At 37.3% G+C, this 26,385-nt stretch overlaps 1 protein-coding gene across 1 annotated transcript; it reads right to left on the reverse strand.

Annotated features, from left to right (window-relative positions):
- Positions 1 to 1,013: 1,013 nt before the first annotated feature.
- LOC108701196 (myosin-1B) lies at positions 1,014 to 25,782 on the reverse strand. Its single transcript, XM_041576779.1, has 40 exons — positions 25,762 to 25,782; positions 25,611 to 25,650; positions 23,545 to 23,790; positions 22,025 to 22,168; positions 21,778 to 21,934; positions 21,113 to 21,140; positions 19,506 to 19,614; positions 19,223 to 19,315; positions 18,328 to 18,391; positions 17,464 to 17,562; positions 16,232 to 16,335; positions 15,696 to 15,834; positions 14,243 to 14,361; positions 13,835 to 13,984; positions 12,979 to 13,149; positions 12,290 to 12,599; positions 11,873 to 11,940; positions 11,402 to 11,489; positions 11,189 to 11,306; positions 10,774 to 10,897; positions 10,552 to 10,688; positions 8,945 to 9,200; positions 8,531 to 8,773; positions 7,596 to 7,772; positions 7,366 to 7,511; positions 6,822 to 6,912; positions 6,355 to 6,744; positions 6,100 to 6,226; positions 5,569 to 5,687; positions 5,153 to 5,349; positions 4,881 to 5,064; positions 4,621 to 4,786; positions 4,194 to 4,318; positions 3,708 to 4,016; positions 3,409 to 3,612; positions 3,168 to 3,293; positions 2,888 to 3,058; positions 2,670 to 2,774; positions 2,485 to 2,580; positions 1,014 to 1,288 (listed from the first exon to the last, which is right to left on the reverse strand). Exons 3-40 carry the CDS (start codon positions 23,746 to 23,748, stop codon positions 1,136 to 1,138), a joined length of 5,811 nt encoding a protein of 1,936 aa, XP_041432713.1. The 5' UTR covers positions 23,749 to 23,790; positions 25,611 to 25,650; positions 25,762 to 25,782; the 3' UTR covers positions 1,014 to 1,135.
- Positions 25,783 to 26,385: the final 603 nt, after the last annotated feature.

Below are 26,385 nucleotides of genomic sequence, written 5' to 3' on the forward strand. Positions count from 1 at the left end.
TTTGCTTATTTATGAAAAAAGGGGAATGCAAAAAACTTGATTGAATGCAATTGGGGGGGAAAAAAGGCATACCACAAATTGATCAAGTTACAGGCTAAAAAAACCTCAAATACCTAGAGTTTTGAAGTGCAAACCGTAAAAAAATCAGAAAAATCATGAGGGCAAAAAGCATCTTCAAATGGTTCAAGGGACCTATGCCATTAACTTCTACATGACCTTGACAGGTTTTAGCTGGAGTATTTTGGATTCAGGCTTTCAGCTGCTTCGGGGCATATTAAATCTCTAAAAATGTAATTTTATTTATCCTAAAGAATTCAAGATGAGTGAAAACTACCCCAGAAAAAACACAACTTGACCTTTAATAAATTACCCCCTTAATGTTTTGGAACCAGCAACTTCAAAGTTCAAATTCTACTTCAAATTCAAATTGATACTCCAAATTCGATATGCTTAATATGTATGGCTACAGCGATCTGTGAATCAAAACCAAGAATCTCGGGAAAATAATAGAAAAAATTAATAACCTCAACAAGCTGTGGAACATTAGTTGCTTAGAACAATTACCTCTTGGATCAATATATGATCAGGGATCATTCAAATATCAATCAGGTTAAGGAACAAAATTTGAGGAGTTCATGGCATTGCACTGACACAAGTGGTGATCCCATTGATGGCTCAAGGGAGAAACATTTGGATCAGTATGCATCCAGATCAGGTGAAATCACTGGGGTTCATTTCATTAATAAACACTGGGCAAATTGGTACCTGGGCAGTAACCCATAGCAACCAATCAGTGATTAGCTTTTTTTTAGCCAGTTGCAGGTTGAGCACTGAAAACAATCATCTGATTGCTTGTGTCTTTCCCTGTATTAGCAGTTTTGTGGTATTTATTATTTCTTTCTGGATCAGCATGATTTCAGGCAATGGCAAGCAATAGCTAAGGGTATTTGAAAAAGTTATGGAATATAGGTTAATTTCAAAACATATATAAATGAAACATTAGAGACCGGGAATCTTGCAAAGACCTATACATTTATTACTGAATATTTAAGACATAACAGTGACAGAAAAATTACTGAGAATTTCACATTATGCATTTCTCATCAGTCACTAGTTGGGAGGCTCCAGCACCTGCTTACTCTTCACTCTTCACAATCTTGGTAACCTCTCGGGTCTTAGCACGAAGCTTGTTGACCTGAGATTCTGCAATATCAGCGCGTTCCTCAGCTTCCTCAAGTTCATGTTGTATCTTGCGGTACTTGGTGAGGTTCGTATTGGACTGTTCCTCCTAGGTAACGACAATCAAGAGCAAAAAGGGGATTTTAGTTCACATAGTAGAGTCTATACCTAGAATAAAAGTATTTATCCACACAGTAAGCCGAAGATTCATTTAAGTGTGAAATTAAAGTCCATCATCCTTACTGAATTTTAATGTGTGTTTATCAATTGGTGAACTCTAGAAATACTGAGAAATACTCTTCTAAAAATCCTTTAGGTATGAATGAGTGGCAGCATTTTACTTCGGTGAACTGAAAGTTCACACTTTGATAAATGTGAATATCCTCCAAATATAAGACATTTTAGGCCAGATTTCATGCAGTGAGAAAAAGTTTTATCATGTAAAAACAATCTGAGATGCAATTCAATTCAGAAAAACTAATCCTGAAAACTCGTTCGAAGTCTATGGGAAAAACTGGAACTGAATTTGGAGAAAAGTTTTTCCTCCTCGAATTGAATCTCATTAGGGATGGGCGAATTTAAAACAATGTAACAATGGGCGAATGTAAAAAAAATCTGACATGCAATTCAATTCAGAAAAACTAATCCTGAAAATTCTTTCAAGGCTATGGGAAAAACTGGAACTGAATTTAGAGAAAAATTTTTCCTCCTCAAATTGAATCTCATTAGGGATGGGCGAATTTGACCCGTTTCATTTCACCAAATGTCGGGGACGCCCATTAAAGTCTTTGGGCGTCAAAAAAATTTTGACACGCGGCGTCTTTTTTTTTTGTCACACGCCGCCATACAAGTCTATCAGCGTCATTTCTGCAGCGAAACAAGGCAATAAAAAATTCGCCCATCCCTAAATCTCATCCATGAGTTTTCATGTGATAAATCTTTGTCTCACTGAATTGAATCTGGCCCTTTGTTTTGTTCCACAGAACCACTTTTAACCGCACACTATACATGTCCAGAATCGTTTAAAAGAAAATGAAGCCCTTCCGACAAATATACAATAGAATTAACTAGTGTTCATAGAAACATTGATTCCTTAAGTCTATGTAATTAAAATTCCCTTTTAGACTGAGAGAAAAAGAGAGAGAAGGAAAATAGGTAGGTAATAGTTATCTATCATCTTCAATGCTAAATAAGCATATCTGAAATGTTTTGAGATGCAATTCAACTGGAAATTATAAACACAGAAATGTCTACATTGAATAGAATGGTGAAGCCGTATCATTAAGGGAACAAACAGCTACTTACAGTTTCTTCTGTCTGCCTCTTGTAGGCCTTCACCTTCATCTGAAGTTTGTCCACCAGGTCCTGCAGTCTCAGGATATTCTTTTTATCTTCCTCGTACTGTGGATAGGAAAAAGAGCAAATGATTTTTTAATAGTCACCGTGCTACATCGATTACTGTTATGGAAGAGAAAGTAATCCTGACAAACCTGGTATGATAGTTCTTTAACTCTTCGTTCATATTTACGGACACCTTTAATGGCCTCTGTGCTGCGTTTTTGTTCTGATTCCACTTCATTTTCAAGCTCCCGAACCTATAAATGAAGAACATGTTGCATGTTTCCACAGATTACTAATGAAATCATTCAAATAAATTATAAGCACTGTAAAAATGCTTTCCTTCCAGTTTGGACCAAACAATACATACCCTAGCCTCCAGTTTCTGGATTTGTTTTTTTCCACCTTTCAATGCCAGTTGTTCAGCTTCATCCAAACGATGCTGCAAGTCTTTCACTGTTTGATCCAGGTTCTTCTTCATCCTTTCCAAGTGAGCGCTAGTGTCCTGTTCCTTTTTAAGTTCTTCTGCCATCATAGCAGCCTACAGGTATGAGTAAAACTCTTTAAAACTAGATGTTTTTCTCTTACACTACTGATATATAAAAATATATATATTAAGTCTTTCTATGTGCAGAAACATTATGACTTACATCTGTAATGGCCTTTTTGGCTTTTTCTTCTGCATTGCGGGCTTCTTGTATGGCCTCTTCAACCTCAGTCTGTAGTTGAGTGATGTCGGTCTCAAGCTTCTTCTTGGTGTTAATCAAGCTTGTGTTCTAATGAAATGATGCACAGTGTTAGCAAGATTAGGCAATCTTGAAACACAGTGAAGTTTCTATAAGATATTTATATTGCCCATATCCTACACGAACCAAAGTTAGCCTGTTATACCTGTGAGTGAAGAAGTTGTACACGCTCACTAGTATCCAACAGTTCTTGTTCTGCCACTTTCCTGCTCCGTTCAGTTTGTTCAAGAGCTGTCCTCATCTCTTCTATCTCAGCCTGCATTAGATTAGCTCTGCGTTCAACCATAGCCAGTTGCTCCTTAAGATCTTCCTGTGCTCTCAGGGAGTCATCCAAGTGAATCTGGACATCCTATGGAAAGAAACCAAATAAATACACAGAGTTAAATACATATACTTCTCTGTTCCAAAGAACAAACAAATACAAACCTAAGAGTGCCATCTTACCTTGAGCAATCCCTGAACATTTCTCAGCTGCTTCTGAGACTCAGCAGCTTGTCGATTGGCATGGCTTAACTGGATCTCCATTTCATTAAGATCTCCCTCCATTTTCTTCTTTAACCTTAGAGCATCATTTCTGCTTCTAATTTCAGCATCCAATGAGCTTTGCATGACCTCCACCACCCTAACATGGTTCCTTTTCAATTGATCAATTTCTTCATCCTTCTCTGCAATTTTTCTGTCAACTTCTGATTTTATTTGATTCAGTTCCAGTTGGATTCTCAATATCTTGCCTTCCTCATGTTCCAGAGATGCCTAACCAAGAGTATTGTTTTTTTTATAAATGCATTCAGTGTTATTAGAAACGAATTATTAGATTGTTCTAGGTTACTTTAAAGAGGCTATTAGCAATACAGCCTGCTGTGTAGCATATACTTCTATTGTGTAAAACAATGCATTACATTACAGCTTTATTTTCAAGTAAAGATATACCTCAGCTTCTTCTAGAGCCGACTGAATTTCAGTCTTTTCTTGTTCAATTAGTTTCTTGGCTTTTTCCAGCTCGTGCAGTAATTTGGCACTTTCAGATATTTGCTCGGTGAGATCAGAAATCTCCTCTGTTGATTTCAATAATATAAATGATTCATTTATAAGGCAGTTATACAGTATCTAGGAAGTGATATCACTTTGGTGTAGAATGTGGTGCTATAATGAATATTTTCGTTCAACATTTAACAAAAATGTATCTGCCCACTTGGAGCTTAGCAACCAAATAACCCCAAAGACCAAAGTATTTGTTGTGCATTGTAATGCACATTGATTACACATGGATTTTAAAGTTTCAAAAACTCTTCAAACTGATGTAAATATCAATATATCATTCATTCTTTCATTAAGTAATATAACAATAACCACTTACGCTGCAAATTCTTGTTCTCTCGTTTTGTTGTCTCAAGATGATCCAGAGATTCCTCATAAGAATTCTTCATCTTGAACAACTCTGTGCTGAGAGAACGAGATTCTTTCTGAGAAGCTTCCAGTTCAGCTTGGGCCTCTTCAAACTTTTGCTTCCATTCTGCCAGAATCTGCATTATAAAGTGTTGTGTTGTTGAGTGATTTATTTTTAGAATTTTATTGTGGAAACTGCACAAATCAAAGGAATTGCCCCTATATTAATACCTTATCAAAATTCTTTTGTTTCTTATCTAAAGCAGCACATGCACTGTTTGACCTTTCAACATCAACCATAAGGTCTTCAACTTCATTCTGAAGTCGTAGTTTGGTCTTTTCAAGGGAAGCACACTTGGAATTCACGGCTTCAATATGTTCTTCTGCTTCCTGGAGACGCTGAGCAAGCTTTTTCCTGAATTAGGATATAAATAGAACACTCACATTCTGCAATGGTAACATGTACAATAGTTACATAAATATAATATTATATTTTTACATACTTGGCATCCTCTAGTTCCTCTGTGCGCTGAATAGCATCTGTCTCATACTTTGTCCTCCACTGGGCAACTTCAGCATTGGCTTTGGACAATGAGCGTTGAAGTTCACCCTTGGCCTCTTGCTCTTCCTCATACTGTTCTCTAAGCAAGTCGCAATCATGGCGGGCTGACTGCAGACCATGGGCAAGGGCGTTTTTAGCCTGCAAAAGAGTTATAAATTAATATGCATGTGCCATAGTAGATACGCACTCAGCATAACATTAAATAATCTGAAAATCAGTACAAAATTGCACTTTGAATGAAAGCTAGCATTTCTCTAATGCCCCCAGATGCAACTTGGAACATAGGAAAATATGGTATTACATAGGTAATCCTGATTCCTGCCCACTCTCCAAAAATCACAAATTCCAAACACTCACCTTGACTTCCTCTTCCAGTTGCCTCTTTAGTTCTTCAATCTGTTGAGTAAATGCCTGTTTGCTTCGAGAAAGTTGGGAGATTAAAGCATCTTTTTCCTCCAACTGTCGTGCATATTCACCTGGCAAAAAACATGATAAGAATAGTCTGAAACAATGTATTAGAATAAAACAAAAACTGTGTTCTAAATTTATGTTTTATAACATATTTATTAGAACTGTAATTTGATTCCTCCACAGTCTAATGATTTTGGACTAGCCATCTCGAGACATCATTTTCCTCAGCTGTTATTGGTGTTAGCAGGGGTGTTCTGATCTCAATGCCTTTGGATACATTTGGTCACATTCAACTTGGTAAAACAATTGTTTGTGATAAACTATCAAATGAGGAAGTTGATCCAGGGGCTAGTCTAAATGAACTTTGGAGTTGGAAATATTGAATAGCTGTACTGTACTTTTTTCTCTTTCATCAACCTCATCTATTAAGAATATACAATATATATAAAGTCTAAAATATGCAAAACATTGCTTCACCATTCTCAGTCTGCAGTCGGGCTCTATTGGCAGTGATGTCATTAATTTGCCTCTGGTGTTCCTCTTCCTTTGACTTTAGTTCACTGAGCTGATCTTCAAGGGTGCGGCAAATTTTCTCAAAATTAGCCTGAGCAAATTAAAAAAGAGATGCCGTTAGCAGCAACGTATACAAAAATAGATTGATGAGCACAATACACAGATTAGATCTACAGTTGTGTAAAATGAAAAGCATTCAAGAAAGACGATTAGCAGTACCTTAGCTTTAGATACATTTTCCATGTTGCTGGCCAGGTCATCAATCTCCATCTTTAGTTCACTCTTCTCCTTCTCCAGCTTCTGCTTGACCCTCTGGAGGTTATCGATTTGTTCCCCAAGTTCAGCCACACTGTCAGCCTGCTTCTTCCTAAGAGCAGCTGCAGTGGCTTCATGTTGTAGAGTGGCCTCTTCAAGGTCACGTCTCATCTTCTGGAACTCTGCCTCACGCTTCTTGTTCATCTCAATCTGAGCAGAAGTGGCTCCTCCAGCTTCTTCCAGGCGCTCACTGATTTCTTCAAGTTCCCTAGAGAGTTCAGATCTCTGCTTCTCTGCCTTGGCCCTTGCAGCACGTTCTGCTTCAATTTCCTCTTCTAGCTCCTCAATACGGGCCTAGATTTTCAGAAATCCCATGTTGGTAAAGAGGTTTCTTCAAGAATATTAAAGAACATTGAAAGAGAAAGACTGACCTGCAATTCCTTAATCTTTTTCTGCAGCTGAGCGCCAAGAGCCTGCTCATCCTCAATTTTGCTTATAAACTGGCTGACTTCAAATTCTTTCCTGTAGTAAAATTAAATGTAAATTCATTTGTAGAAGTCACATAAAATATAAAAGAAGTTTATAGATGATAAAATACCTATAAATTGTGTTCCAGAGTGAAATCCCATACTTAGGGATTCTACTTGCAGAATATTATGAGATCAACCCATAGTTCGAACACATCTGATCTAATTTACTAGAGCTCAGGTGGTGATAGTAGATCATAGAAAGAAAATCATGATCTTGGAATTTCTACATACCACTATACAATAATATTGCTATACAATAAGTAATATTAATAATTTCCCTAATAAAGGATGAGATTGTCATAAAAGAGAAGGCCTGTTCCTTCCTGTTTCATCAGTCTTTGTTAAAATTAACTTAGGAACTTTACTAGTGTGCTCAATTATCCTTGAAATGCCATGCATGCAGTAATGTGATAACATGATAACAAGTGAGTGGGAATAAACCTACTTTTTAAGTTTTTCATCCAATTGCTGCCTATCATTTTCCAAATCCATGATTGTTTCCTGGGCAAGTTTAAGATCACCCTCTAGCTTCCTCTTAGATCTTTCAAGGTCCATGCGCAGTTTCTTTTCTTGTTCCAGAGACCCTTCGAGCTGAATTAAATAATAATTTTTAGTAAATCAATAATCACCCAAGTTTTTTTGCTGATGGATTGTTGCATACATGACTTGACTTACATCATCGACTTGCTGCTCGAGCTTGGCTTTGGCTTTGGTCAGAGTATTAACTTTGTCCTCCTCTGCCTGGAGGTCATCTAGTGTCTGTTGATGAGCTTCCTGAAGTGATTTTTTCTCTTTGGTAAGCTTAACTATTGTCTCATCCAAAACTGCCATTTCTTCTGTGAGATTCTTAACCTGTTTGTTAAAGCAACAAATTACGTTACTCCAAGGGGCAGATTTATCAGGAGTCAAATTGAAAATTCAAATTCAAAATTAGAATTTTCAACATTTTTTATGGTTAAAACTGTCAAATTTGACTAGGGAGTTATTCAAATTGGATTCGAGTTTTTTTAAAACGTATTTGATTTTCAAGATTTATAATACTCTTTAAGAACTTGATTTCAACTATTCGCCACCTAAAACCTGCCGAATTGCTGTTTAAGTCAACGGGAGACATCCAGGCATCAATTTGGAGTTGTTTGCAGCCTTCCTGACATTCAAGTTTTTTTCAAAGAAAAAAAACAAATCGAGTTTTTGAAATTCTAATCGCATTAAATTCGAATTTCGAAGTTTCCCGTTTGATTTAATACATCCAAGTTTGAAAAATGTAATTTTTTAAATAAATCTAGATTGGTTGAATTACAAATTTATGGGAGTTTAGAGGAGTTTTTAAAAAGAACTCACATGAATTATAAATTCAACCTTTGATAAATGTGCCTCCCCATGTCTAAATTACTTCTGCAACCTTAAAAATAAGCACTAATTTCTTTTGTTTCGAAAATGTAAAAAATCAATGAAGATGATTATGCATTTAAAAGTATACATGCATGTATCCATAATCGATAATATAAAGGAAGTAATAGCACAATTAATATTACTTTGTGGTATCTAGGTAATGTAAACTTGTTTTCCTACATCTAATTATAAAAATCTAATCTAATCTAAAACCTCACCTTGTTTTCTGTTGCGTGTTTCTCTTTTTCAACTTTGGCCAGAGTTAACTCCAGATCATCAATATCTTTTTTCAGTTCTGAGCATTCATCTTCAAGTTTCCTCTTCTTGGCTGTCAGTTCAGCATTGGATTCTTCCTCATCTTCTAGCCTCTCATTCAGCTCTTTGATTTTGGCTTCTGACTGGAATTTAGCTTTAATTAACTGATCACACCTTTCCTCAGCATCTGTGAGATTTTCTGATTCCTGTTTACAAATAAATTACATGGAATGTCAAAGGCTAATAAAATGCATGTATTTAACGAAATATAGATGATGATAAATAATGATGATAAATAATGGAGCATTAAAATGTAAACAATCTAGTAATATGCTGTAGTTCTAGTATAACAAAGCTTACAAACATAAAACACTCACAGACTGGACTTGAAGTTGAAGGTCATTCTTCTCTTGGAGAACTTTAACCATCTTCTCTTCTAGTTCCTTACGTTTAGCTTCTGACTTAGCCAGCAGCTCCTTGGTCTTCTCAAACTCTTCCTTCATATTCTGCATCTCTTTCTCTGACTCAGCGCTCTTCAGGAGAGGCTTGATCTTAAAATAAAGTTTCATCCATGGCCAATGCTTTACATTCATAAAGGACCGGATATTGTATTGAATAGTGAACAAAGCTTCCCTGGAAGGTAAAAATATGACATACTGCTAAAACATTTGCAGAATTTTCCTGTAATAATGTAAAAGATATAGGGGCTACCCCTTTAGTATCAGCCAGTCTTGTAACTCAGTGTCAGCTTGAGTGAATATCTAGGCATCATCCCCTCAACCCAATAATATAGGCACTTTTGTGCCTGTCAGACAAAGCCTTAATGGACATGTAAACTCCCCACAAAAATGTAATCAGTGAACAGCCTGTTTGAAATATTTAGAAACCTGCCACTCTGGTTGTTAAAAGGTTAACAGTAAGGCTGCAGCATCCCCTTAATCACTTAGAATGCCTTCTCCTCCTCTAATGCACCCTGCCCCCTCCCTCAAGAATTTACTTTGACTGTTGGCTAATGAGCATGCTCAGTTCTTCTCAGCTCAGATTACTAAACACACCTTTCAGTCTAACAGCCAATGAAGAGATAATATTGCTGGTTCCCATAGAAACTCTAACTGCCTGACCCTATTTTTTCTCCTAACCACCTCTCCTGAGCTCATCTTACCATTACAGTGATCAACCCCGCAGAATTTTTTAGCAAACTATGTTGCGCCTGTGTAAACCTGCATTCTGCATTCTGCATTGCATGAACTTTACAGCATACATGTCCTGTTTGCAGATGTCTATGTTACTGATGATGTGTTAGAGGAAAAATGGCACCGGCTTAAAGCTACTATTTATTTTAGGAAAATGTAATGGTGCTGGCAAATGGAAGGGATATATGCAGTACAAATGATGTGGCTTGGGTGGGGAAGATATGCCCAACTTATATACATACAGTAGTAGGAAAATATAGGCTTTACATGTACTTTAATGACAACATCATCAATATCTTTGAAAAGCAAGGGGCATAACTATGAAAATCTGTCAATAGCACAAAAATATTCGAGACCATTTATAAATGTGCCCCTTGTTGTTTGAAAATGTTAATTGTCTTAGTTTTTTCTGAGATTACATTTCTTTCCACAATTCTAATCATAATTGATTTAAGTTGGGGACAAATCTAAAGTTGCGGAAAAATCTATGAAATTTGCAATTTTCCATTCATTTCCACTCAAGCAGATAAATCATAAAAATCTGGCATAAAATCTAGGAAAAATGCAGGTGTACTTCCCTATGCCCTCTATGGCATCTAGGCAAGTATAAAAGTAGCATAATTTATTTCTCATTTATTTGTTTTAGTTCTTTTCTACATCTTGAAAATCAAAGTAAAAGTTTTTTGTGATTTGCAAAAATAACAGTAAAATCTCAAACATAATTATTAATAAATGTCACCCTTAATATAAAGTTATCTTTCCAAACCATGTATTTAGTACTGTAATATTACCTCCTCTCCATCATTTTCTTAAACTCTAATCTCATGAGGTATCCTCTGCATCTTGCCTGGGTACGAGTGATGACCATAGCCAAGCGATCATCTCGCATCTCTTCCAGTAACCCCAGGAGACCAGCTTTGAAGAACACCTATTAAAGATGTAATTATACCATTGTATTTAAGAGTAAAACACTTGTAGCAATTCTAATTTAAGATGAGGGGACAACAAGATACCTTAGTATGACCAAATCTGTACTGGGTATGGTCAACATCAATGGATCCAAGAAGTTTTTCAGAGGCCTTCTTGCTGTCAATAAACTGACCCTCTGGGATTGCACTTGCATTTAAAATTTTGTATCTAAAAAAACAGAAATAGAGTTTAGAATGTACAGTTCTTAAAATGGAAAAGTAACCAAAACAAAAGTTTATATTAGCCAAGCCTAACACCTCATCTCATTTAAATATCTGTGTAGGTTAAAACTACTTTGCAAACAAAATGCCAAGGAGAGAACTAAGGACACACAATTTTGTGCATTATGCAATATGCATTTTTGCTATTATAAGAAGAACCTTCACTGTTGAAAACACCAGTCACACACTTAACCGCGATGGATCTGAGCAGTATTTCTCAATGGGTAAATAAAACTACCTTTGCTTGAAGTCACCGTAGAGAATCCTGCTTGGGAATCCCTTTCTGCAAATCCTGATACCCTCTAGCACACCATTACATCTTAGCTGATGCAATACAAGCGCATGTTCCATTGCCCCTGAAAGGTATAAAATGGGTATTTATGAAAAATTCAGAGGCAAGGAGAATTTTGATGTAATGTATACTTTTTTAGTTTGGTAAATGTCATCTCACCCGGAGTTTTGGTCTCATTGGGAATAAGGCAACGGACAAAGTGAGGATGGGTGGTCCTTAGATTGGACATTAGCTTATTCAGATTTTCCTGTAACATTGAGCAAAAAAATTATTTAACAAACAAATTGTGATGATACGAAAATACCAACACGTTCTTTGATCCCATTCTTTGAATTCCATTCATCTCTGTATAGATTACTGTTTCCATCAAACTTAGCGAGAAACACTGTTTACAAGGTTTTCCAATGAGCCATGGGCATGTTTTATAAGGAGGCTTTTACTTTCCATTTATTGGCTTTTAAATTGTAATGTATAAGGTCATATTATTATTGTTACAGAACATCTCTGTATATGTGCATTCGTACATGGAAGTTGTCATGTTTATTGTGTTGACTTGTTTATGTCTTTCAGTTAGTTGTTTACATTTGTTAACTGACTTCGCAAGATTTTGTTGTCGTAGGTTCTACTTACCCGAAAAAGAGCAGAAACTGTTTGGAAAGAAGACCCCTTCTTCTTACCACCTTTCTTTGCACCACCCTCTGCAGGAAAAATATAAAACAAAGAGAAAATTGAAGTGCTTGATTATTTTAGTGCTTATTCTTTAACATCACACTTTTCAGCCCTCACTCAACAAAAAAGTAATCCAATTTCTTATTGGACATAGAAATGGGCAATTCTGTAAAGATAAAGATTGCTGTCTTAGTAATAATTACATATGCTGTTTTCCTGGAAAATATCCAAGCCATTTTAAAACCCCGTTATTGAAAATTAATGCCTCTATTTATTTCATAAAATAACTACTTTTGCATTAAATAAAACTTTATACAAACACCATGAAAACCTTTTATTATTTCTACAACCCATGAAAACCATACACATTGACACTACCTGCTTCAGAAGCGGCATAGCTGGAGAATAGATATGACAGTGTCTTCATTGAAGACTTTTGGTAGAGGCCAATGACACTGTCATTCAGTGGGTCCTTGTTCTTTTCAAGCCACCCAGTGATGTTGTAATCAACTGTTCCGGCATAGTGGACAAGAGAGAAATGAGCTTCAGCTTTGCCTTTAGCTGGTTTGGGTTTCTGGAAGTTGTTGGATTTGCCCAGATGTTGGTCATACAACTTGTTCTTGAATGAAGTGTCTGTTGCCTTGGGGAACATGCACTCCTCTTCAAGGATGGAGAAAATGCCCATTGGCTGAGAGGGAAATGTAGATAATAAATAACCTTTATTGAAAAGCCAACTGGGAAAGACATTGGTTTAATAATTACAAAATGAAGATTGCTGTACAGGTCTTGTAGAAAGTAGAAGACTGGATGTACACATTGTAAGTTTCCTAAATAATGTTTAATATTTGTAATACAATGCCTATAATAGAGAATCCAAAGTAGACAAAGACTAGTGAACAAACAGCAAAGATAAATGTCTTCTAAGTGGCTGATTTAGTCATAGAATATATCTATTAGCAGATTTGGCCATTCTAAATTTTGACTCATAAGGTCTTTTTATAAAAGCTGTACATGGAACGTGTGTGGAACATTGTCTGGTAAGTATGGTACATCTGTAGTTATTATACCTTCTCAATAAGCTCAATGCAGGCAGCCAAGTCCATGCCAAAGTCAATAAACGTCCACTCGATCCCTTCCTTCTTGTACTCCTCTTGCTCCAAGACAAACATGTGATGGTTGAAAAACTGTTGCAGTTTCTCATTGGTGAAGTTGATGCAGAGCTGCTCCAAGCTGTTGTACTGAAGAACCATTCCCCCATAAATTAAAACAACATTATATAATAATTTTGATAAAGTGTTTTTTTTTCAGTGAATGTTTTCAGATTCTTGGGAGAGGATTACCATATGGAAATTATTAAGTTTCTCAAGCAATAATAAAAAATATTATTCATATGATTATAGTTATAGCTTATACACTTATTATTGCTCCCTAATACATGCTTGAAGACCCCGAAGGCTTTCCCAACTTGTAGTCCAAAAGACAAAGACTTGGAACCCAATGTACATTGATACCCTCTTAATTAGCATGTTGTTCAATGTCACACATATTTGATTATTAAAGTTACATAGTTACATAGTTACATAGTTAAATTGGGTTGAAAAAAGACAAAGTCCATCAAGTTCAACCCCTCCAAATGAAAACCCAGCATCCATACACACACCCCTCCCTACTTTTAATTAAAATTCTATATACCCATACCTATATTAACTATAGAGTTTAGTATCACAATAGCCTTTAATATTAAGTAAAGAAATTCTTTATCTTTCTTCAGTCTCTACCTAATTGTGTGACTGTGCTGTACAGAATTAACTTGTGGTATTTTTCTATTAGTTTGGATCATAATCCAGTGCTATATTGGTGCTGAACTATGAGAATAGGTGGAAATATAATCATTCTGTGCCATGCAATACAACTATGACTCACATCAAAGATCTCAAACCCAGCGATATCCAGCACACCGATGAAATACTGTCTTGGCTGCTTAGTGTCCAACATTTCATTAATACGTGTGACCATCCACAAGAACATCTTCTCATAAACAGCTTTACCCAGAGCGCCAACTGAGTTGGTCACCTAGAGAAAGATGTATTGTGGTGAGCAAACCTGATAATATTAATTAGTTCATCAACAAGTGATCTGCATCCCTGAATGTCCCATGCCCTCTAGAAAACATCTTGTAAAATAAAGTAAAACTTTCAGTTACAGGTACTGATTCATAAGAACAGTCATTTCCAAGTACCATTGGACCTGTTTCCCACTAAGTAACTACTGATGAATATTTGGTCTAAAGAATGACAAATACATTTTGGTCTATATATTAAGATAACTGACCTGCTGAACAGTTTGCCCTTTAGTTACATATTCATTGCCGACCTTCACTCTTGGGTAGCAGAGAGCTTTTAGCAAATCTGATGAGTTCAGACACATCAAATAGGCAGCCTTATCAGCAACTGCAGAGAAACATATTATCAGGCATATAGCGTTTGCAAGAGGTTGGAGCAAGTCATATGTGCATATTGTTTTAGCCTTAAAGAAGACATATACAATAGCATCATTTTAAATTCTCCTTTAATCTTGTAGGCTATAATGAATACTATATGTTTCTGGTTATCATTAACTTTAAAAAAATGGCCCCTTTATTGGAGATCCTGTAGAAATGCTATGGTCCCTGCCCTTGTTTCAAATGAGGCATAGATGTGTCCTAACGACCCTTGCCAGAAGCATAGTTGTAGCAAAATCATAACTCTGCATTCACACAAGCAGGCTTCAGTTCCCTATTAGGTCCATAAAGTTGCGGATTGGTTCCTATTCTATTGTGCAACGTGCTGGATTTTTTAAAACAATTTCAATAAATCGCTGCTGAAACACAATTTTTGTGTGTGCGATGCTTCTATATTTACAGGAGCATAATGCTTTGGCATATTCTTGTTTTTTACCTTGATGCCAGGGAAGTGTTTATATCGCAATTTTCTTGTTTAAAATGAGCGGTACCCAAAAAGAGATTATTCAAAAGTAATCAAGGCATACTATATAGACAGCACTTGGGCATCTCCTGGCATGCCCTTACCATGCATGTGCTTCAAAACATGCAAGGCAGGGTGTTAAGTGCAGGGCTCTCTTGCACCCACCATTGGAACAGATTCCCATATCTGAAACACAGATACAGATGCTTTGTGTTTGGGCCCTAAAGGGGAGCAATTTTAATCCCCAGCATTAATACAAGCACTTAATGTTCCAGCACTTATTTAAGTGGTGAGTGAGCCATAGGTCTGATGATTGACGTCTACCAGCTTCTACTCAGAATGATTACTATATCCTTTTTTAAGGTATGCAGAAGGTTAATATATCATTTGAGTCAAAAAGGGCATTTTTTAATTTGTGGTGAAGACATGCCAGTAATGACTACAAAGCAAGGACACATGGGTGGAGACCATTTTACCGGAATTGCAGACTACCAGACCACAGACTACAGAACAGTGGGTGGATCAAATGAGGGTATATGACTGTTCGAGTGCCATTATTCTGCACTCTTTCCCCCCACCCCGTAAAAAAGTATGGAGCCCCTAGTTTTAAACTAGCTCCTGTCTTTTCTATCAGTCAGACCAGATCATGATGACTATTCTGAAAGCAAAATATTAATACACTATATGCAAACAGAAGACTGTTCCAGCTAAACATATCTCAGTCTGTATATCTGTATGCTCATTCATGAGCAATGTGCACATAAACACAGATAACAGAATGAAATGTTTTTATTGTCCTCTCTCTCTAGGAGGACGTGTACCTTCTGTGCCGTCTGGCTCAGCCTGCTCCTCTCGCTGTTTCTGCTTGAATTTCATGTTACCGTAGTGCATGACGGCACCTGTCAGTTTATAGATAGTCATTTTCTCATCCGAATTGAAGCCCAGGATATCGATGGCACTCTGCAAGGGAAAGCATCCCAGTTCTAAGATCATGGACAAGGATCTATCAAAGTATAGTGCAGCTACACGAGATCACAAGCAGCTAATGTTGTACCCTCAGAAACACAATGTGATTTATGCCTACACAAATTAACCTGTAGCCCTAAAATATTGTAGAATTACACACAATCCATTGGTTGCTTGATATGCTGTCAAGAGTTATAATTAAACAAGATCTATCCATATCTAGCCTTGTATCTGTTTTTTTTACCCTGTCTCTATCTCTCAGTCTAAATAAATAAATAAATATATATATATCTATATATATATATATATATATATATATATATATATATATATATATATATATATAGATGCACATGTCTTTAAGTCAGAATCATTGCATATTCAGGCTTACATCGGTGGCCATGAGCTCGTCTGAATCATCAATGCTAGCCACAGAGATCTCCCCTTGACTGATGAATGGATAGTCGTAGGGGTTGGTGGTAATCAGGAGCATTTCTAAGAAGCAAAAGAAAGAAGGTAAAGGATAAGTATACAAACAATATGCACTGTGAGGGGATCTAATACACATTTAAAGGAGAATTAAACCCTAAAATGGATATGGTTAAAAAAGCCATATTTTACATACTGAACTTATTGGACCAGTCTAAAGTTTCAGCTTCTCAATAGCAGCAATGATCCAGGATTTAAAACTTGTCACAGAGGGTCACCATCTTGGAAAGTGTCTGTGACACTCACATGCTCAGAGGGCTGTTGAGAAGCTAAGCTTAGGGGTTGTAAATAGGCAAAAATTAGGTTTGCCTGCATTGTAAGCTGATGCTACAAGGTCGTTATTAAATTCTGATGCTAATTGCACTGGTTTCTGAACTGATATGTAGTGATCTGTATTAAGTACTAATCAGCCTTATACTGACATTTCTATTTTGAAATTAACATATATCGTGTGTCAGTTCCTACATGGGTATATTTGGAGCCATAGATTTTTACTGCTAAAAGACTGTGGTTCACTTGGGCTGGTACAAAAGTCCAAAACATAATGTACAACATTTCTGCCCTACTTCTTTAGTTCGGCTTTAGTTCGCCTTAAAAGTTATACAGTTATTAGGGTTGTGCCACTCAACATAGAAAGTAATATGGTAAATTAGTTTAAAAAAAGACACATATCCATTAAGTTCAACCTTTAGACTCCATTTTAACCTGCCTAACTGCTAGGTGATCCAGGGGAAGGCAAAAAACCCCATTCAAAGCCTCTCAAATTTGCAAATCTGTATTCTCCATGTTGAACCTAACAGTGCAGTCTGTCATTCCATTAATAGAAACAGCCTGTCAAGCAGAATGCAGCATGAAAAAATTTTCAGGTGCTGTTTTGGTTCAAAATCCACCTGACACGGACATTAAAGAAATAATAGGCTGCACAGCTGCATTCAAGCCTTTCTCTGCCCTTGTTTGACATGAGCCCTAAGAATAAATATCAGACCAGATATGTAAGGTTTAGCACACAAGGAACATTGATGTACTCCCCCTCTGAAGCTGCTAAAGAGCCTATAAGGGACAGAGCAATTAATATGCAAAGCTGGATGGGCAAGAGGAGTAGCTCCCCACAAAAGTGCTTATTTGTAAACTTACCAATCAGTTCTGGTCTCTTGTTGGACATGATTTGGTAGAAAATGTGATAACTCCTCTCAGCTTTAAGCTGAAAGGTAACTCTGGACTTCTCCAGCAGGTCTGGTGGATAAAGTGAAAATCATTATTACATAAATTTGTGTAACATATATGTGTTAGTGTCAGAAAGCCACAGAGAAAGTGCATGATGAGAACAGTACCAAGGGACTTTCCTTTCCTACATTGCATACAACAGAATATTATAATATAATTCATAGTTAAGGCTCTGTTAATGACAGTGTGTAAGGAAGAATTATGTGTGCTGCCTTAGGTTATATTATACATACCTATTCATGAATTGAACAATATTAGCTATATATATGGTGTACTGTAATAATCTCTATGGCAGTGGTTACCAAACATTAGGCTGCTTCCCTAAGATGTCCCAGAACAGTGACTGGGGTGAACAACATAAAGGCCAGTTACAGTGAATTTGGGGACAATGCTTATTTACTCTCCAAGATACTCCTGGAAGCCTGAAGGTCAGTTGAACAATACTTATTTGTTGTTGTAGATCATCTTGGAATGAATGGTGACATTCTCCCAACTATTCACCCAACAGCTCTAGAAACAGCCCACTACTTAACCTACTACTACTTAGATTAAATAATTCTCTAGAGCCGTGTCCCCTCCACTTATATGTGTGATTTTTATTGCAATCTTTTCTTTTTCGAGAATTAACCTCATCAAGCTTTTCCATTCGAGTTTTTACTTAATATATACTTAAGACTGGCATTAACAAAAACTTGAATTTGAAAGTTAAATCTCACACCCAATTCCCCATTACTCCCTTGATGCTATTGATATATATATATTAATGATACTTACATGTTTCAATATCAGCTGAGGCGAGTTTCCCAGTTGTGCCAAAATGGATTCTGATGAATTTACCCTACAAGGTAAGGGATGGAGAAAGATGTAAATAGTACAGGCCAAATAATTTTTCAACATGGTGCCAATTGAAGATAACTGTACATTAATATTCAGTCCTAAAATAATATATCACTGCTATAGATCAAGGGTAGGAGATAGTAGTGCTTGTTGGACTTTATCCCTTCAAGGCCCACTTGTGGCCAGGCCTCCCTTAGCTCTTTGCAAGTATAGGAGCCATACAGAGATAGTTCTACAATATGTAGGACAGCAAATTCACCACAAATCTCACCCTAATTGACCTTCAAGGTGGACTTTCATATATATCTAGGAGACCACATTTGCAAATTCCCCAGATCTCCCTTTAAATGGCCTTAGGATGAGCCTCTCCCCCATCACTGATCCAGGTTCCCCCAGGGGAGCCAGAATCACTCCTCTGTATTGATTCATAACATTCCCTTATATATTGCTGCCAATACCCTAATTGCAAAAAAGTGGCAACTAGTCATATCTGAGGGATAAGGCATTGCAGCTCCGCAATGATTACTGCTACTGTTCCATAAAGGGGAAGCAAACAGCAAATCGCACCCATGATCTAGCTTCCTCCAAATAATTTTATTCATATTTGTATTGCTTATATGGTTCCCCGTCACTTTTTATTCCTGATCTATGAAAGACCTATGTGTTTGAGTTGAGAGATATGAAATTTAACTTACATAGTCAACCTTTAAAAAAACTATGGACAAAACATTGATGTTCAGAACTAAATAACTTTAGAGGAAGCATTTCATTTTAATTAGCTGGGAAGCCCTAATGATATGGGGGGTGTTTTAAATAAATCAAAATATCTCACAAAGCGGGAAGAGTTGTCATTCCTCACGGTCTTGGCATTTCCAAAGGCTTCCAGCAAAGGATTTGCCTGAATGATTTGATCTTCCAGGGTTCCCTATGAAGGAGAAACATAAACATTAATATACCAGAGGAAATAAAAATCTGACCCAACCTTAACAAGCTTCACCCCCTGAATAAATAGTGGGGGAGTTCTCCTCTTGCATCCCTGAATAGCTGTTTTTACTTATCTGTTTAACAGATATAATTTTTGCAATTAGACAAACACTTTAATGGAAGAATCATACCTTGCTCTTTGCCATTTCTTCTTTTTTCTTGTCAGGTGTTGATGCAATTGTAGCAAAATACTGAATGACACGCTTTGTATTAACCGTCTTTCCAGCACCGGATTCTCCACTGCAGAGGAAAATAAACATCAAATCACTTGAACTGTTCACATAGATCAGAGTAAAATATTGAGAGTATTGCCAATACTGATATTGCTATCAAACAACTGAAACTGCTGCAACCTAGATAGGAACATTATTGCTTTTACCTCTTAGGTGGCACTTTAATAGGGACAGAAATTAGCTGCCCTTGGTAAGTTTAAGAGCTGAATATTCCTTTTTGAAAGGAAATTCTGCTCTTTTAGTGCATTTTCAAGCTCTTAGCAGCAGACCTAGGATCACTTCTAAAGGCTACGACTATGCATTCATAGGCAAGTTCCCTCTTGGTTTTAGTAAAGCGTTGTAAGACTAGAAAATAGTATTTACAGCCTTCCTAGTAAACTGAGAACAAGAGACTTTTACACAAGAGTAAAACTGCTGTTTCTAGGGCTACTTTGCAAAACAAAAACTGTGGTACTGTGTTAGCCAATAGCAAAAATAACAAATAAAAAACAAACAAATACTAAATGTATTGTAGAAGTGATACCTATATTGGCTAACAATAAAAATACATTGCAAGCTTTAGGAGCACCAAGGCCCCTTCATCAGGCAAAATACAAATTAAATTGCAGAGTTTTAAGTCTCATTTGTATACGGTACATTGTGGTATCTTCTATGTTAAAGGGATCCTGTCATCAGAAAACCTGTTTTTTTTTTAAAAAATGCATCAGTTAATAGTGCTACTCTAGCAGAATTCTGCACTGAAATCCATTTCTCAAAAGAGCAAACAGATTTTTTTATATTCAATTTTGAAATCTGACATGGGGCTAGACATTTTGTCAATTTTCCAGCTGCCCCCAGTCATGTGACTTGTGCCTGCACTTTAGCAGAGAAATGCTTTCTGGCAGGCTGCTGTTTTTCCTTCTCAATGTAACTGAATGTGTCTCAGTGAGACATGGGTTTTTACTATTGAGTGTTGTTCTTAGATCTACCAGGCAGCTGTTATCTTGTGTTAGGGAGCTGCTATCTGGTTACCTTCCCATTGTTCTTTTGTTTGGCTGCTGGGGGGAAAAGGGAGGGGGGTGATATCACTCCAACTTGCAGTACAGCAGTAAAGAGTGATTGAAGTTTACTAGAGCACAAGTCACATGACTTGGGGCAGCTGGGAAATTGACAATATGTCTAGCCCCATGTCAGATTTCAAAATTGAATATAAAAAAATCTGTTTGCTCTTTTGAGAAATGGATTTCAGTGCAGATTCTGCTGTAGCAGCACTATTAACCGATTCATTTTGGAAAAAAAAAATTTCCCATGACAGTATCCCTTTATGCACAAAACAAAAACTGTGGTACCATGTCAGTAGCAAAAATAACAAATAAAAAAACAAACAAAAACAAACAGTATAGCATAAAAATTGTCTAGCATAACATAGGTTTAGCCCTCCCAGCCAACATATTTGTCTGCTATAGCCTCCTAGTACACCTGGTTAAAATAAATGTATTGCCCAGGAAAAGGTGGATTCAACCTACGTGATCAGGATTGACTGGTTTTCACGATCTGCAAAACACGAATGCATAATGTAAGAGAATTGATATAATATTGTTGAGGCACATTATACTGCAAGGATGTATACTCTGTTCATAAATAAACAACATTCCCTATTGATTAGGCCTGTTTTGACCTAAGAAGGTGCAAATGTAATTTGTAAAATTGTAAATTTATGGGGTCCCGGGCAAATTAGTTATGATGTCCTTCCTCTTTAAACTTTTGTACCTATGAGGCTGAAACTATGGGCTTGCCCTTGAGGTTGCTAATACTTGGCTCAAGCCCAATCCTGTTGGTGCAGTGTCTTAGTTGTTCCAATGGGTCTTCTTGAGAGGATCAACCAAAAGGTATATGACAATAGCTAATATGGTTGCCACTGTGCAAGGAAAATGCAAAATAAAGAGGAGGAGGTGATTCTTTGTCATAGACTGCAAATAAATGGCACCTCAGTCTAGGATCCATACAGGAGAGGAAACAGTGGAATAATGTTTGACTGAGGAATTTCATGAAATTACAGATCCCTTCTTTGTAAACAACAGGTAAGAGAAAATTGTGTATTGTATAACCCCTGGGAGCCTTGAAGTTTAAAGATGTATAAAAAATTAGATAAGAAGTTGAAACATCAATTGAACAAGCTCCTGTAACTTACCAGTTAACATGAACTGATAGGCATTATCAGAGATGGAGAAGATGTGGGGTGGGGCCTCCTGACGCTTTTTGCCTCTGTAGGCTGTCACCACCTCTGGGTTGTACACGGGAAGCCACTTGTAGGGGTTCACAGTAACACAGAAGAGCCCGGAATAGGTCTGAAAGAAAAGTACATCCAAAGAAGGTGTCACCCCAAGACATCTGTGGGTTCCCATTTAGTTATTTCTCTCTACCCACACCATACTCACGTAGATCATCCAGGCTGCATAACGCTCTTTGAGGTTATACAGGACAGATGGTTCATTCAAGTGGGTCATCATGGCCATGTCTTCAATTTTATCGTACTTTGGTGGATTCATAGGGAAGATCTGATCATCCTTCACTGTTAAAGTCTAGAAAAGGAGGAAATGCTTGTGAAATAAAGCCAGCTACATGACTGACTTTTCACATCAACTTTCATTACATAGTTTCAAATCTATTATACATTGCAAAGCAGCGGCAGATAGAGAAAGCTTATTCTGTCGATTTTAACATCCTGTGTGAGGCCCCAAAGCAATATGTTTGGGACTCAGTAGAAATTGTGAAATTTGGAAATTCTTTACCCCTGCAACCCCTGCCTTTACACCTAAGCTCGCTTGCTGCCATAGTTATCCAATAGCAGTAAAGGAAGTTGCTAAATGCCAGAGGATATTGCCTTGTGAAATAGAATTTTAATTGTATATAATTGTTAGCTTACATGTGTTTTATATGCTTAATGTGGTTAATCATGTGTTTTAGTAGTAACAGTATTCAGACTTCACTCCATAGCTATAGAATATAAATTGTCCTATTATAGGTTTAGATCACGTGTACTGTATATTTCACAGATCCTTTGTTTGTTTGCTCTATGAACGCTAAGATATATCCCGTCCCCACCTACTTGTTTAATCACTAACAGGCATATCCAGGAATCAGTGTTTTAAAGGCAACTTTCACATTCTGCCACAACTATAATGACTGTATCCCTTTATTTGTATTTAGTATATTACAGTAGTGAAAAAAATTGAGATACAACTACGGGGTGAAGGACACCAGTTCACACCTTTGCTAGTATCTTAAAACATAGTGATTTTACATTCTCCGTGTATAGCCCAAAGGAACAGACTAGTGATGGGCGAATTTGCGCCGTTTCGCTTCGCCGAAAAATTCGCGAATTTCGCGCGAAATTCGCGAAACGGCGAAAAATTCGCGAAACGGCGCCGGCGTCTCGTTTTTGACGCCGGCGCCCGTTTTTGACGCCGGCGCCCGTTTTTCCGACGCCGGCGCCCGTTTTTGGCGCCGGCGCCCGTTTTTGACGCCGGCGACTTTTTCGAAAAAAAATTTTTTTTTGACGCCGGCGAATTTTTACCGCGAATTTTCGCGGGCGTTTCGCGAATTTATTCGCTCGGCGCGAATCGCGCAAATTCGCCGCGAATTCGCGCATGGCGAATAAATTCGCCCATCACTAGAACAGACTGCTGCAGTATCAGTGTATAACCATACCCAGTGTAGGACTGGCCCACCAGGCCCTCCTGCTTCTAAACATTAGGCCTATTTTGTGGTCATTTCCTATTTCCTTAACAAAGAGGCTAAATTGATGGAATAATAGATTAAAGTATGAAAAGAGAAGAGACTAGGAGAATAGAGGTTGAGCGAGGAGAGGAAGAAAATAGTACTGAGAGTGAGAGTAGGCCCCTGGTCTAAGGCTTTTTGGTGGGCCCCTGGTGTCCCAGTCTGGCACTGACCATACCTGTCCACCTTCTGTCTTTACAGTAGCCTTCCCACCCTCCTTGCTTTGGAGGACTCCTTTCACGTACGATTCCTTAACATCCACCACAAACATAGAGCTCTTTGCATCAAATGGTTTGTTCTGTGCTTCAATCCGCTCTTTCTCAGATTTTCTGAGATACATGGCTGCTGGCCCGAAAACGGCCATCTCCGCGTCTGAACTCATGGTTGCAGTTTAGGGAACAGAGCCCGAGGATGTAAAAAATATCTGTTAGAGAAAAGAATGGAACCATTAGAAACGTTGGATTTTTACCCTTTCTTACGAGGGAAAATTTGACATATTGGAAATATTGATAGTGAATGATGCTTTCTGTATTAATGCCACTTTTCTTGGCTGCTTGAAGTACACTTATCCTAATTCCTAAAATAGATTTAAATTTAGAATGCAGCTGGAAATTACAAAAGGCCTTCGGTTAGCATTTTGATATAGCTTACATTAAAAGAAAAATATCGTGTTAGAAGATGTAATCAATGCAACAGGTATTATTTCTTTAACTGATATCTGTGTACAGTAATAATGTCTTCCACATCTCAGTTCTCTTTGTCCTACAACGAGCAGTAACCAAATACTGGGATGAATAAAACATGATCAGTTGTAAAGAAGAATGTATGAAAGCCTCAGCTGTTGATACTAAAATCACTACAGCCTATAAGCCCAGTCTGGAACCATCTTAAACTTACTGGGCTATCTGTAACTGAAATATTGTATAACATTGTCAGTGGAGACTCTCTTAACCTTCTCCTTTATTTTCTGAATGAAACAGCAAATTGGTTAATTATAAAGGAGCTGGTGATGATGGCCCATAGAGGTTTAAGGCATAAAGTATGTTTGGTGGGAAGAGTAAAGGTCTATCTTCCAGTCTCAAACTGTAGTCCTCTATTAATTAAAAACATAGTCCAGTCATCATAAGGGCCCATTAAAGGGACCATAAACCAAAAAAAAGAATGACTGCTAATTTGGCTCCCTTTTCAAATTATTAGTACTGTATCAAACAGACCATTGCTTAATCCACAGGCATACAAAATACTTTTTTGGGGGCTGCCTGTGGCAATGTTCGTCCACTTTGAGGCCCTTGCCACCTCTAGATGTTTCGGTTATATGGGACCCAAAACCTTTAAACTTCTTAGGGGTTTTATTTTAGGGGAATCATACATTAAACAGTTGAGTTAAATGGTTATTTTTGTCACTTGGGGACTAGCATATCACAGAGAAAAGTATTAATTTATCATTGAAAAGGAATAGCTTTGTGTATCAAATGTAAATAGTGTACAATTTATTTTACTTGGTGTCATTTCCTCCACCTTAGAATTAATTGGGTTGGATTTAGCAAAATAAATAGCAAGATCCAAGGGACTAGTCATGCATCAGCTACATTGCTAACTAAACAACCAGTCTTGTATTAAATCTACATTTCTAGCCATCAGGCCATCAACTGAACTTTGGATGATCAATGTAAACAGATATTTAGCCATAAACCATTGTAAGTGTGAATTGTCAGACCTATTAAGGTATCAATCAGTTCAATCAAGTCCAGTTGCTTTAAACTGATCTGCTAGATAATGTATATCATGACCAAGAGGAATGTTAACTTATAAATAATATCTAAATAAAAGATTTTATTCTAGAATGTAAGATCTTTTTATATTTTGAATATTGTGTACTGACCAATAAATCTAACAGAAAATGGCTGAGAAAACTTTAACCTTACCAGCTGTATGAATGGTTTGTTCCAAAGGCGAGGCTTACAGACCCCCATTAGCAGATGGATACAGTATCATCAGGCTGTTCATATACCCTATTGCATTGGGAGGTTGTGCCTTGTCTATGGATTTCCACCACTTTCCAAAACTCCCTGTATCTAGGCATACCCTACCATCAAACATTACATACGATTTGTCAAAAAATACCCCCTCTGATGCAATCAAGAGAAAGTTCTACTTATGTAGAATAATTCTTAAATCTACCATCTTGTATAAGCAGTGACTGGTAACCAAAATGATGATGAAGAATGAATGAGAAGTTCTTACCTGTGGTGGCACCAGGCAATGGTCACTTGTCTGGACAGTACTGTAAGATAAATGGAAGATGTGTTTATTGATATCCGTTGGTCCAATATAGCATTTTCTCGACGGGTGATATTATAATTAGGATATAATAGCACAGGCGCCCCTTTCTTACCTGATCGGTATAATAAGAAGGACAAAAGCCAGTGTGTTATGGAAGCTTTTTATACAGTAGGGGATTTCTAATCAGATAGAAGAATACACCCTCCATTCTTTATAAGGTCAAAACAATTTTGGCAAACTTGGCCCCTAGCATAGTTTCGATGTGCCCGATGTGTGGCTGGTTATTTATAGAAATCATTCTTTTCCCTCTTTCCCTCTCTGATGTGATCCCCTAAAAATAATCTTACAAGGTGAATCTCAAGGGAGAATTTGTGATTGTGCCCTTTCCAATGCCATCCCAGACAATCTCAGTGTTGCTCAGAGACCATAGTCCACATAGCTTTGGTGACTGGATATCCCTCAGGGGTCTAATTATACAAAGCAATTCAAAGGCTCCCTTCTCTCTGTAACAGCGTGCCGTGGGATAGCTTTGCCTTGGAGACTGCTCAATGTCTCTGGGCTGATTTTGGGGGGACAAAAATTGTAATTCACTATGATTCCATCTAATCTGTCCTGCGAGGGAATTTTTATTCACTGCAACCAACGCAGGTAAATCCTTCTCCAACTTTCCACTAACTAATATGATGATAACCTGTGTTTATTTGGCAAAGCACTAATGCCCCTGACTCAGGAATAG

The sequence above is a fragment of the Xenopus laevis genome, chromosome 9_10L (genome assembly GCF_017654675.1).
Source record: "Xenopus laevis strain J_2021 chromosome 9_10L, Xenopus_laevis_v10.1, whole genome shotgun sequence".
NCBI lineage: Eukaryota > Metazoa > Chordata > Amphibia > Anura > Pipidae > Xenopus > Xenopus laevis.

Coding starts and splice junctions, on each gene's coding strand:
- LOC108701196 (XM_041576779.1), bottom strand. CDS start 23,748: ATGAGTTCAGACGCGGAGATGGCCGTTTTCGGGCCAGCAGCCATGTAT. Junction 11,307..11,401: donor CAATGAGACCAAAACTCCGG/GTGAGATGACAT, acceptor TATACCTTTCAG/GGGCAATGGAACATGCGCTT. Junction 2,581..2,669: donor TTAAAGAACTATCATACCAG/GTTTGTCAGGAT, acceptor TCCTATCCACAG/TACGAGGAAGATAAAAAGAA.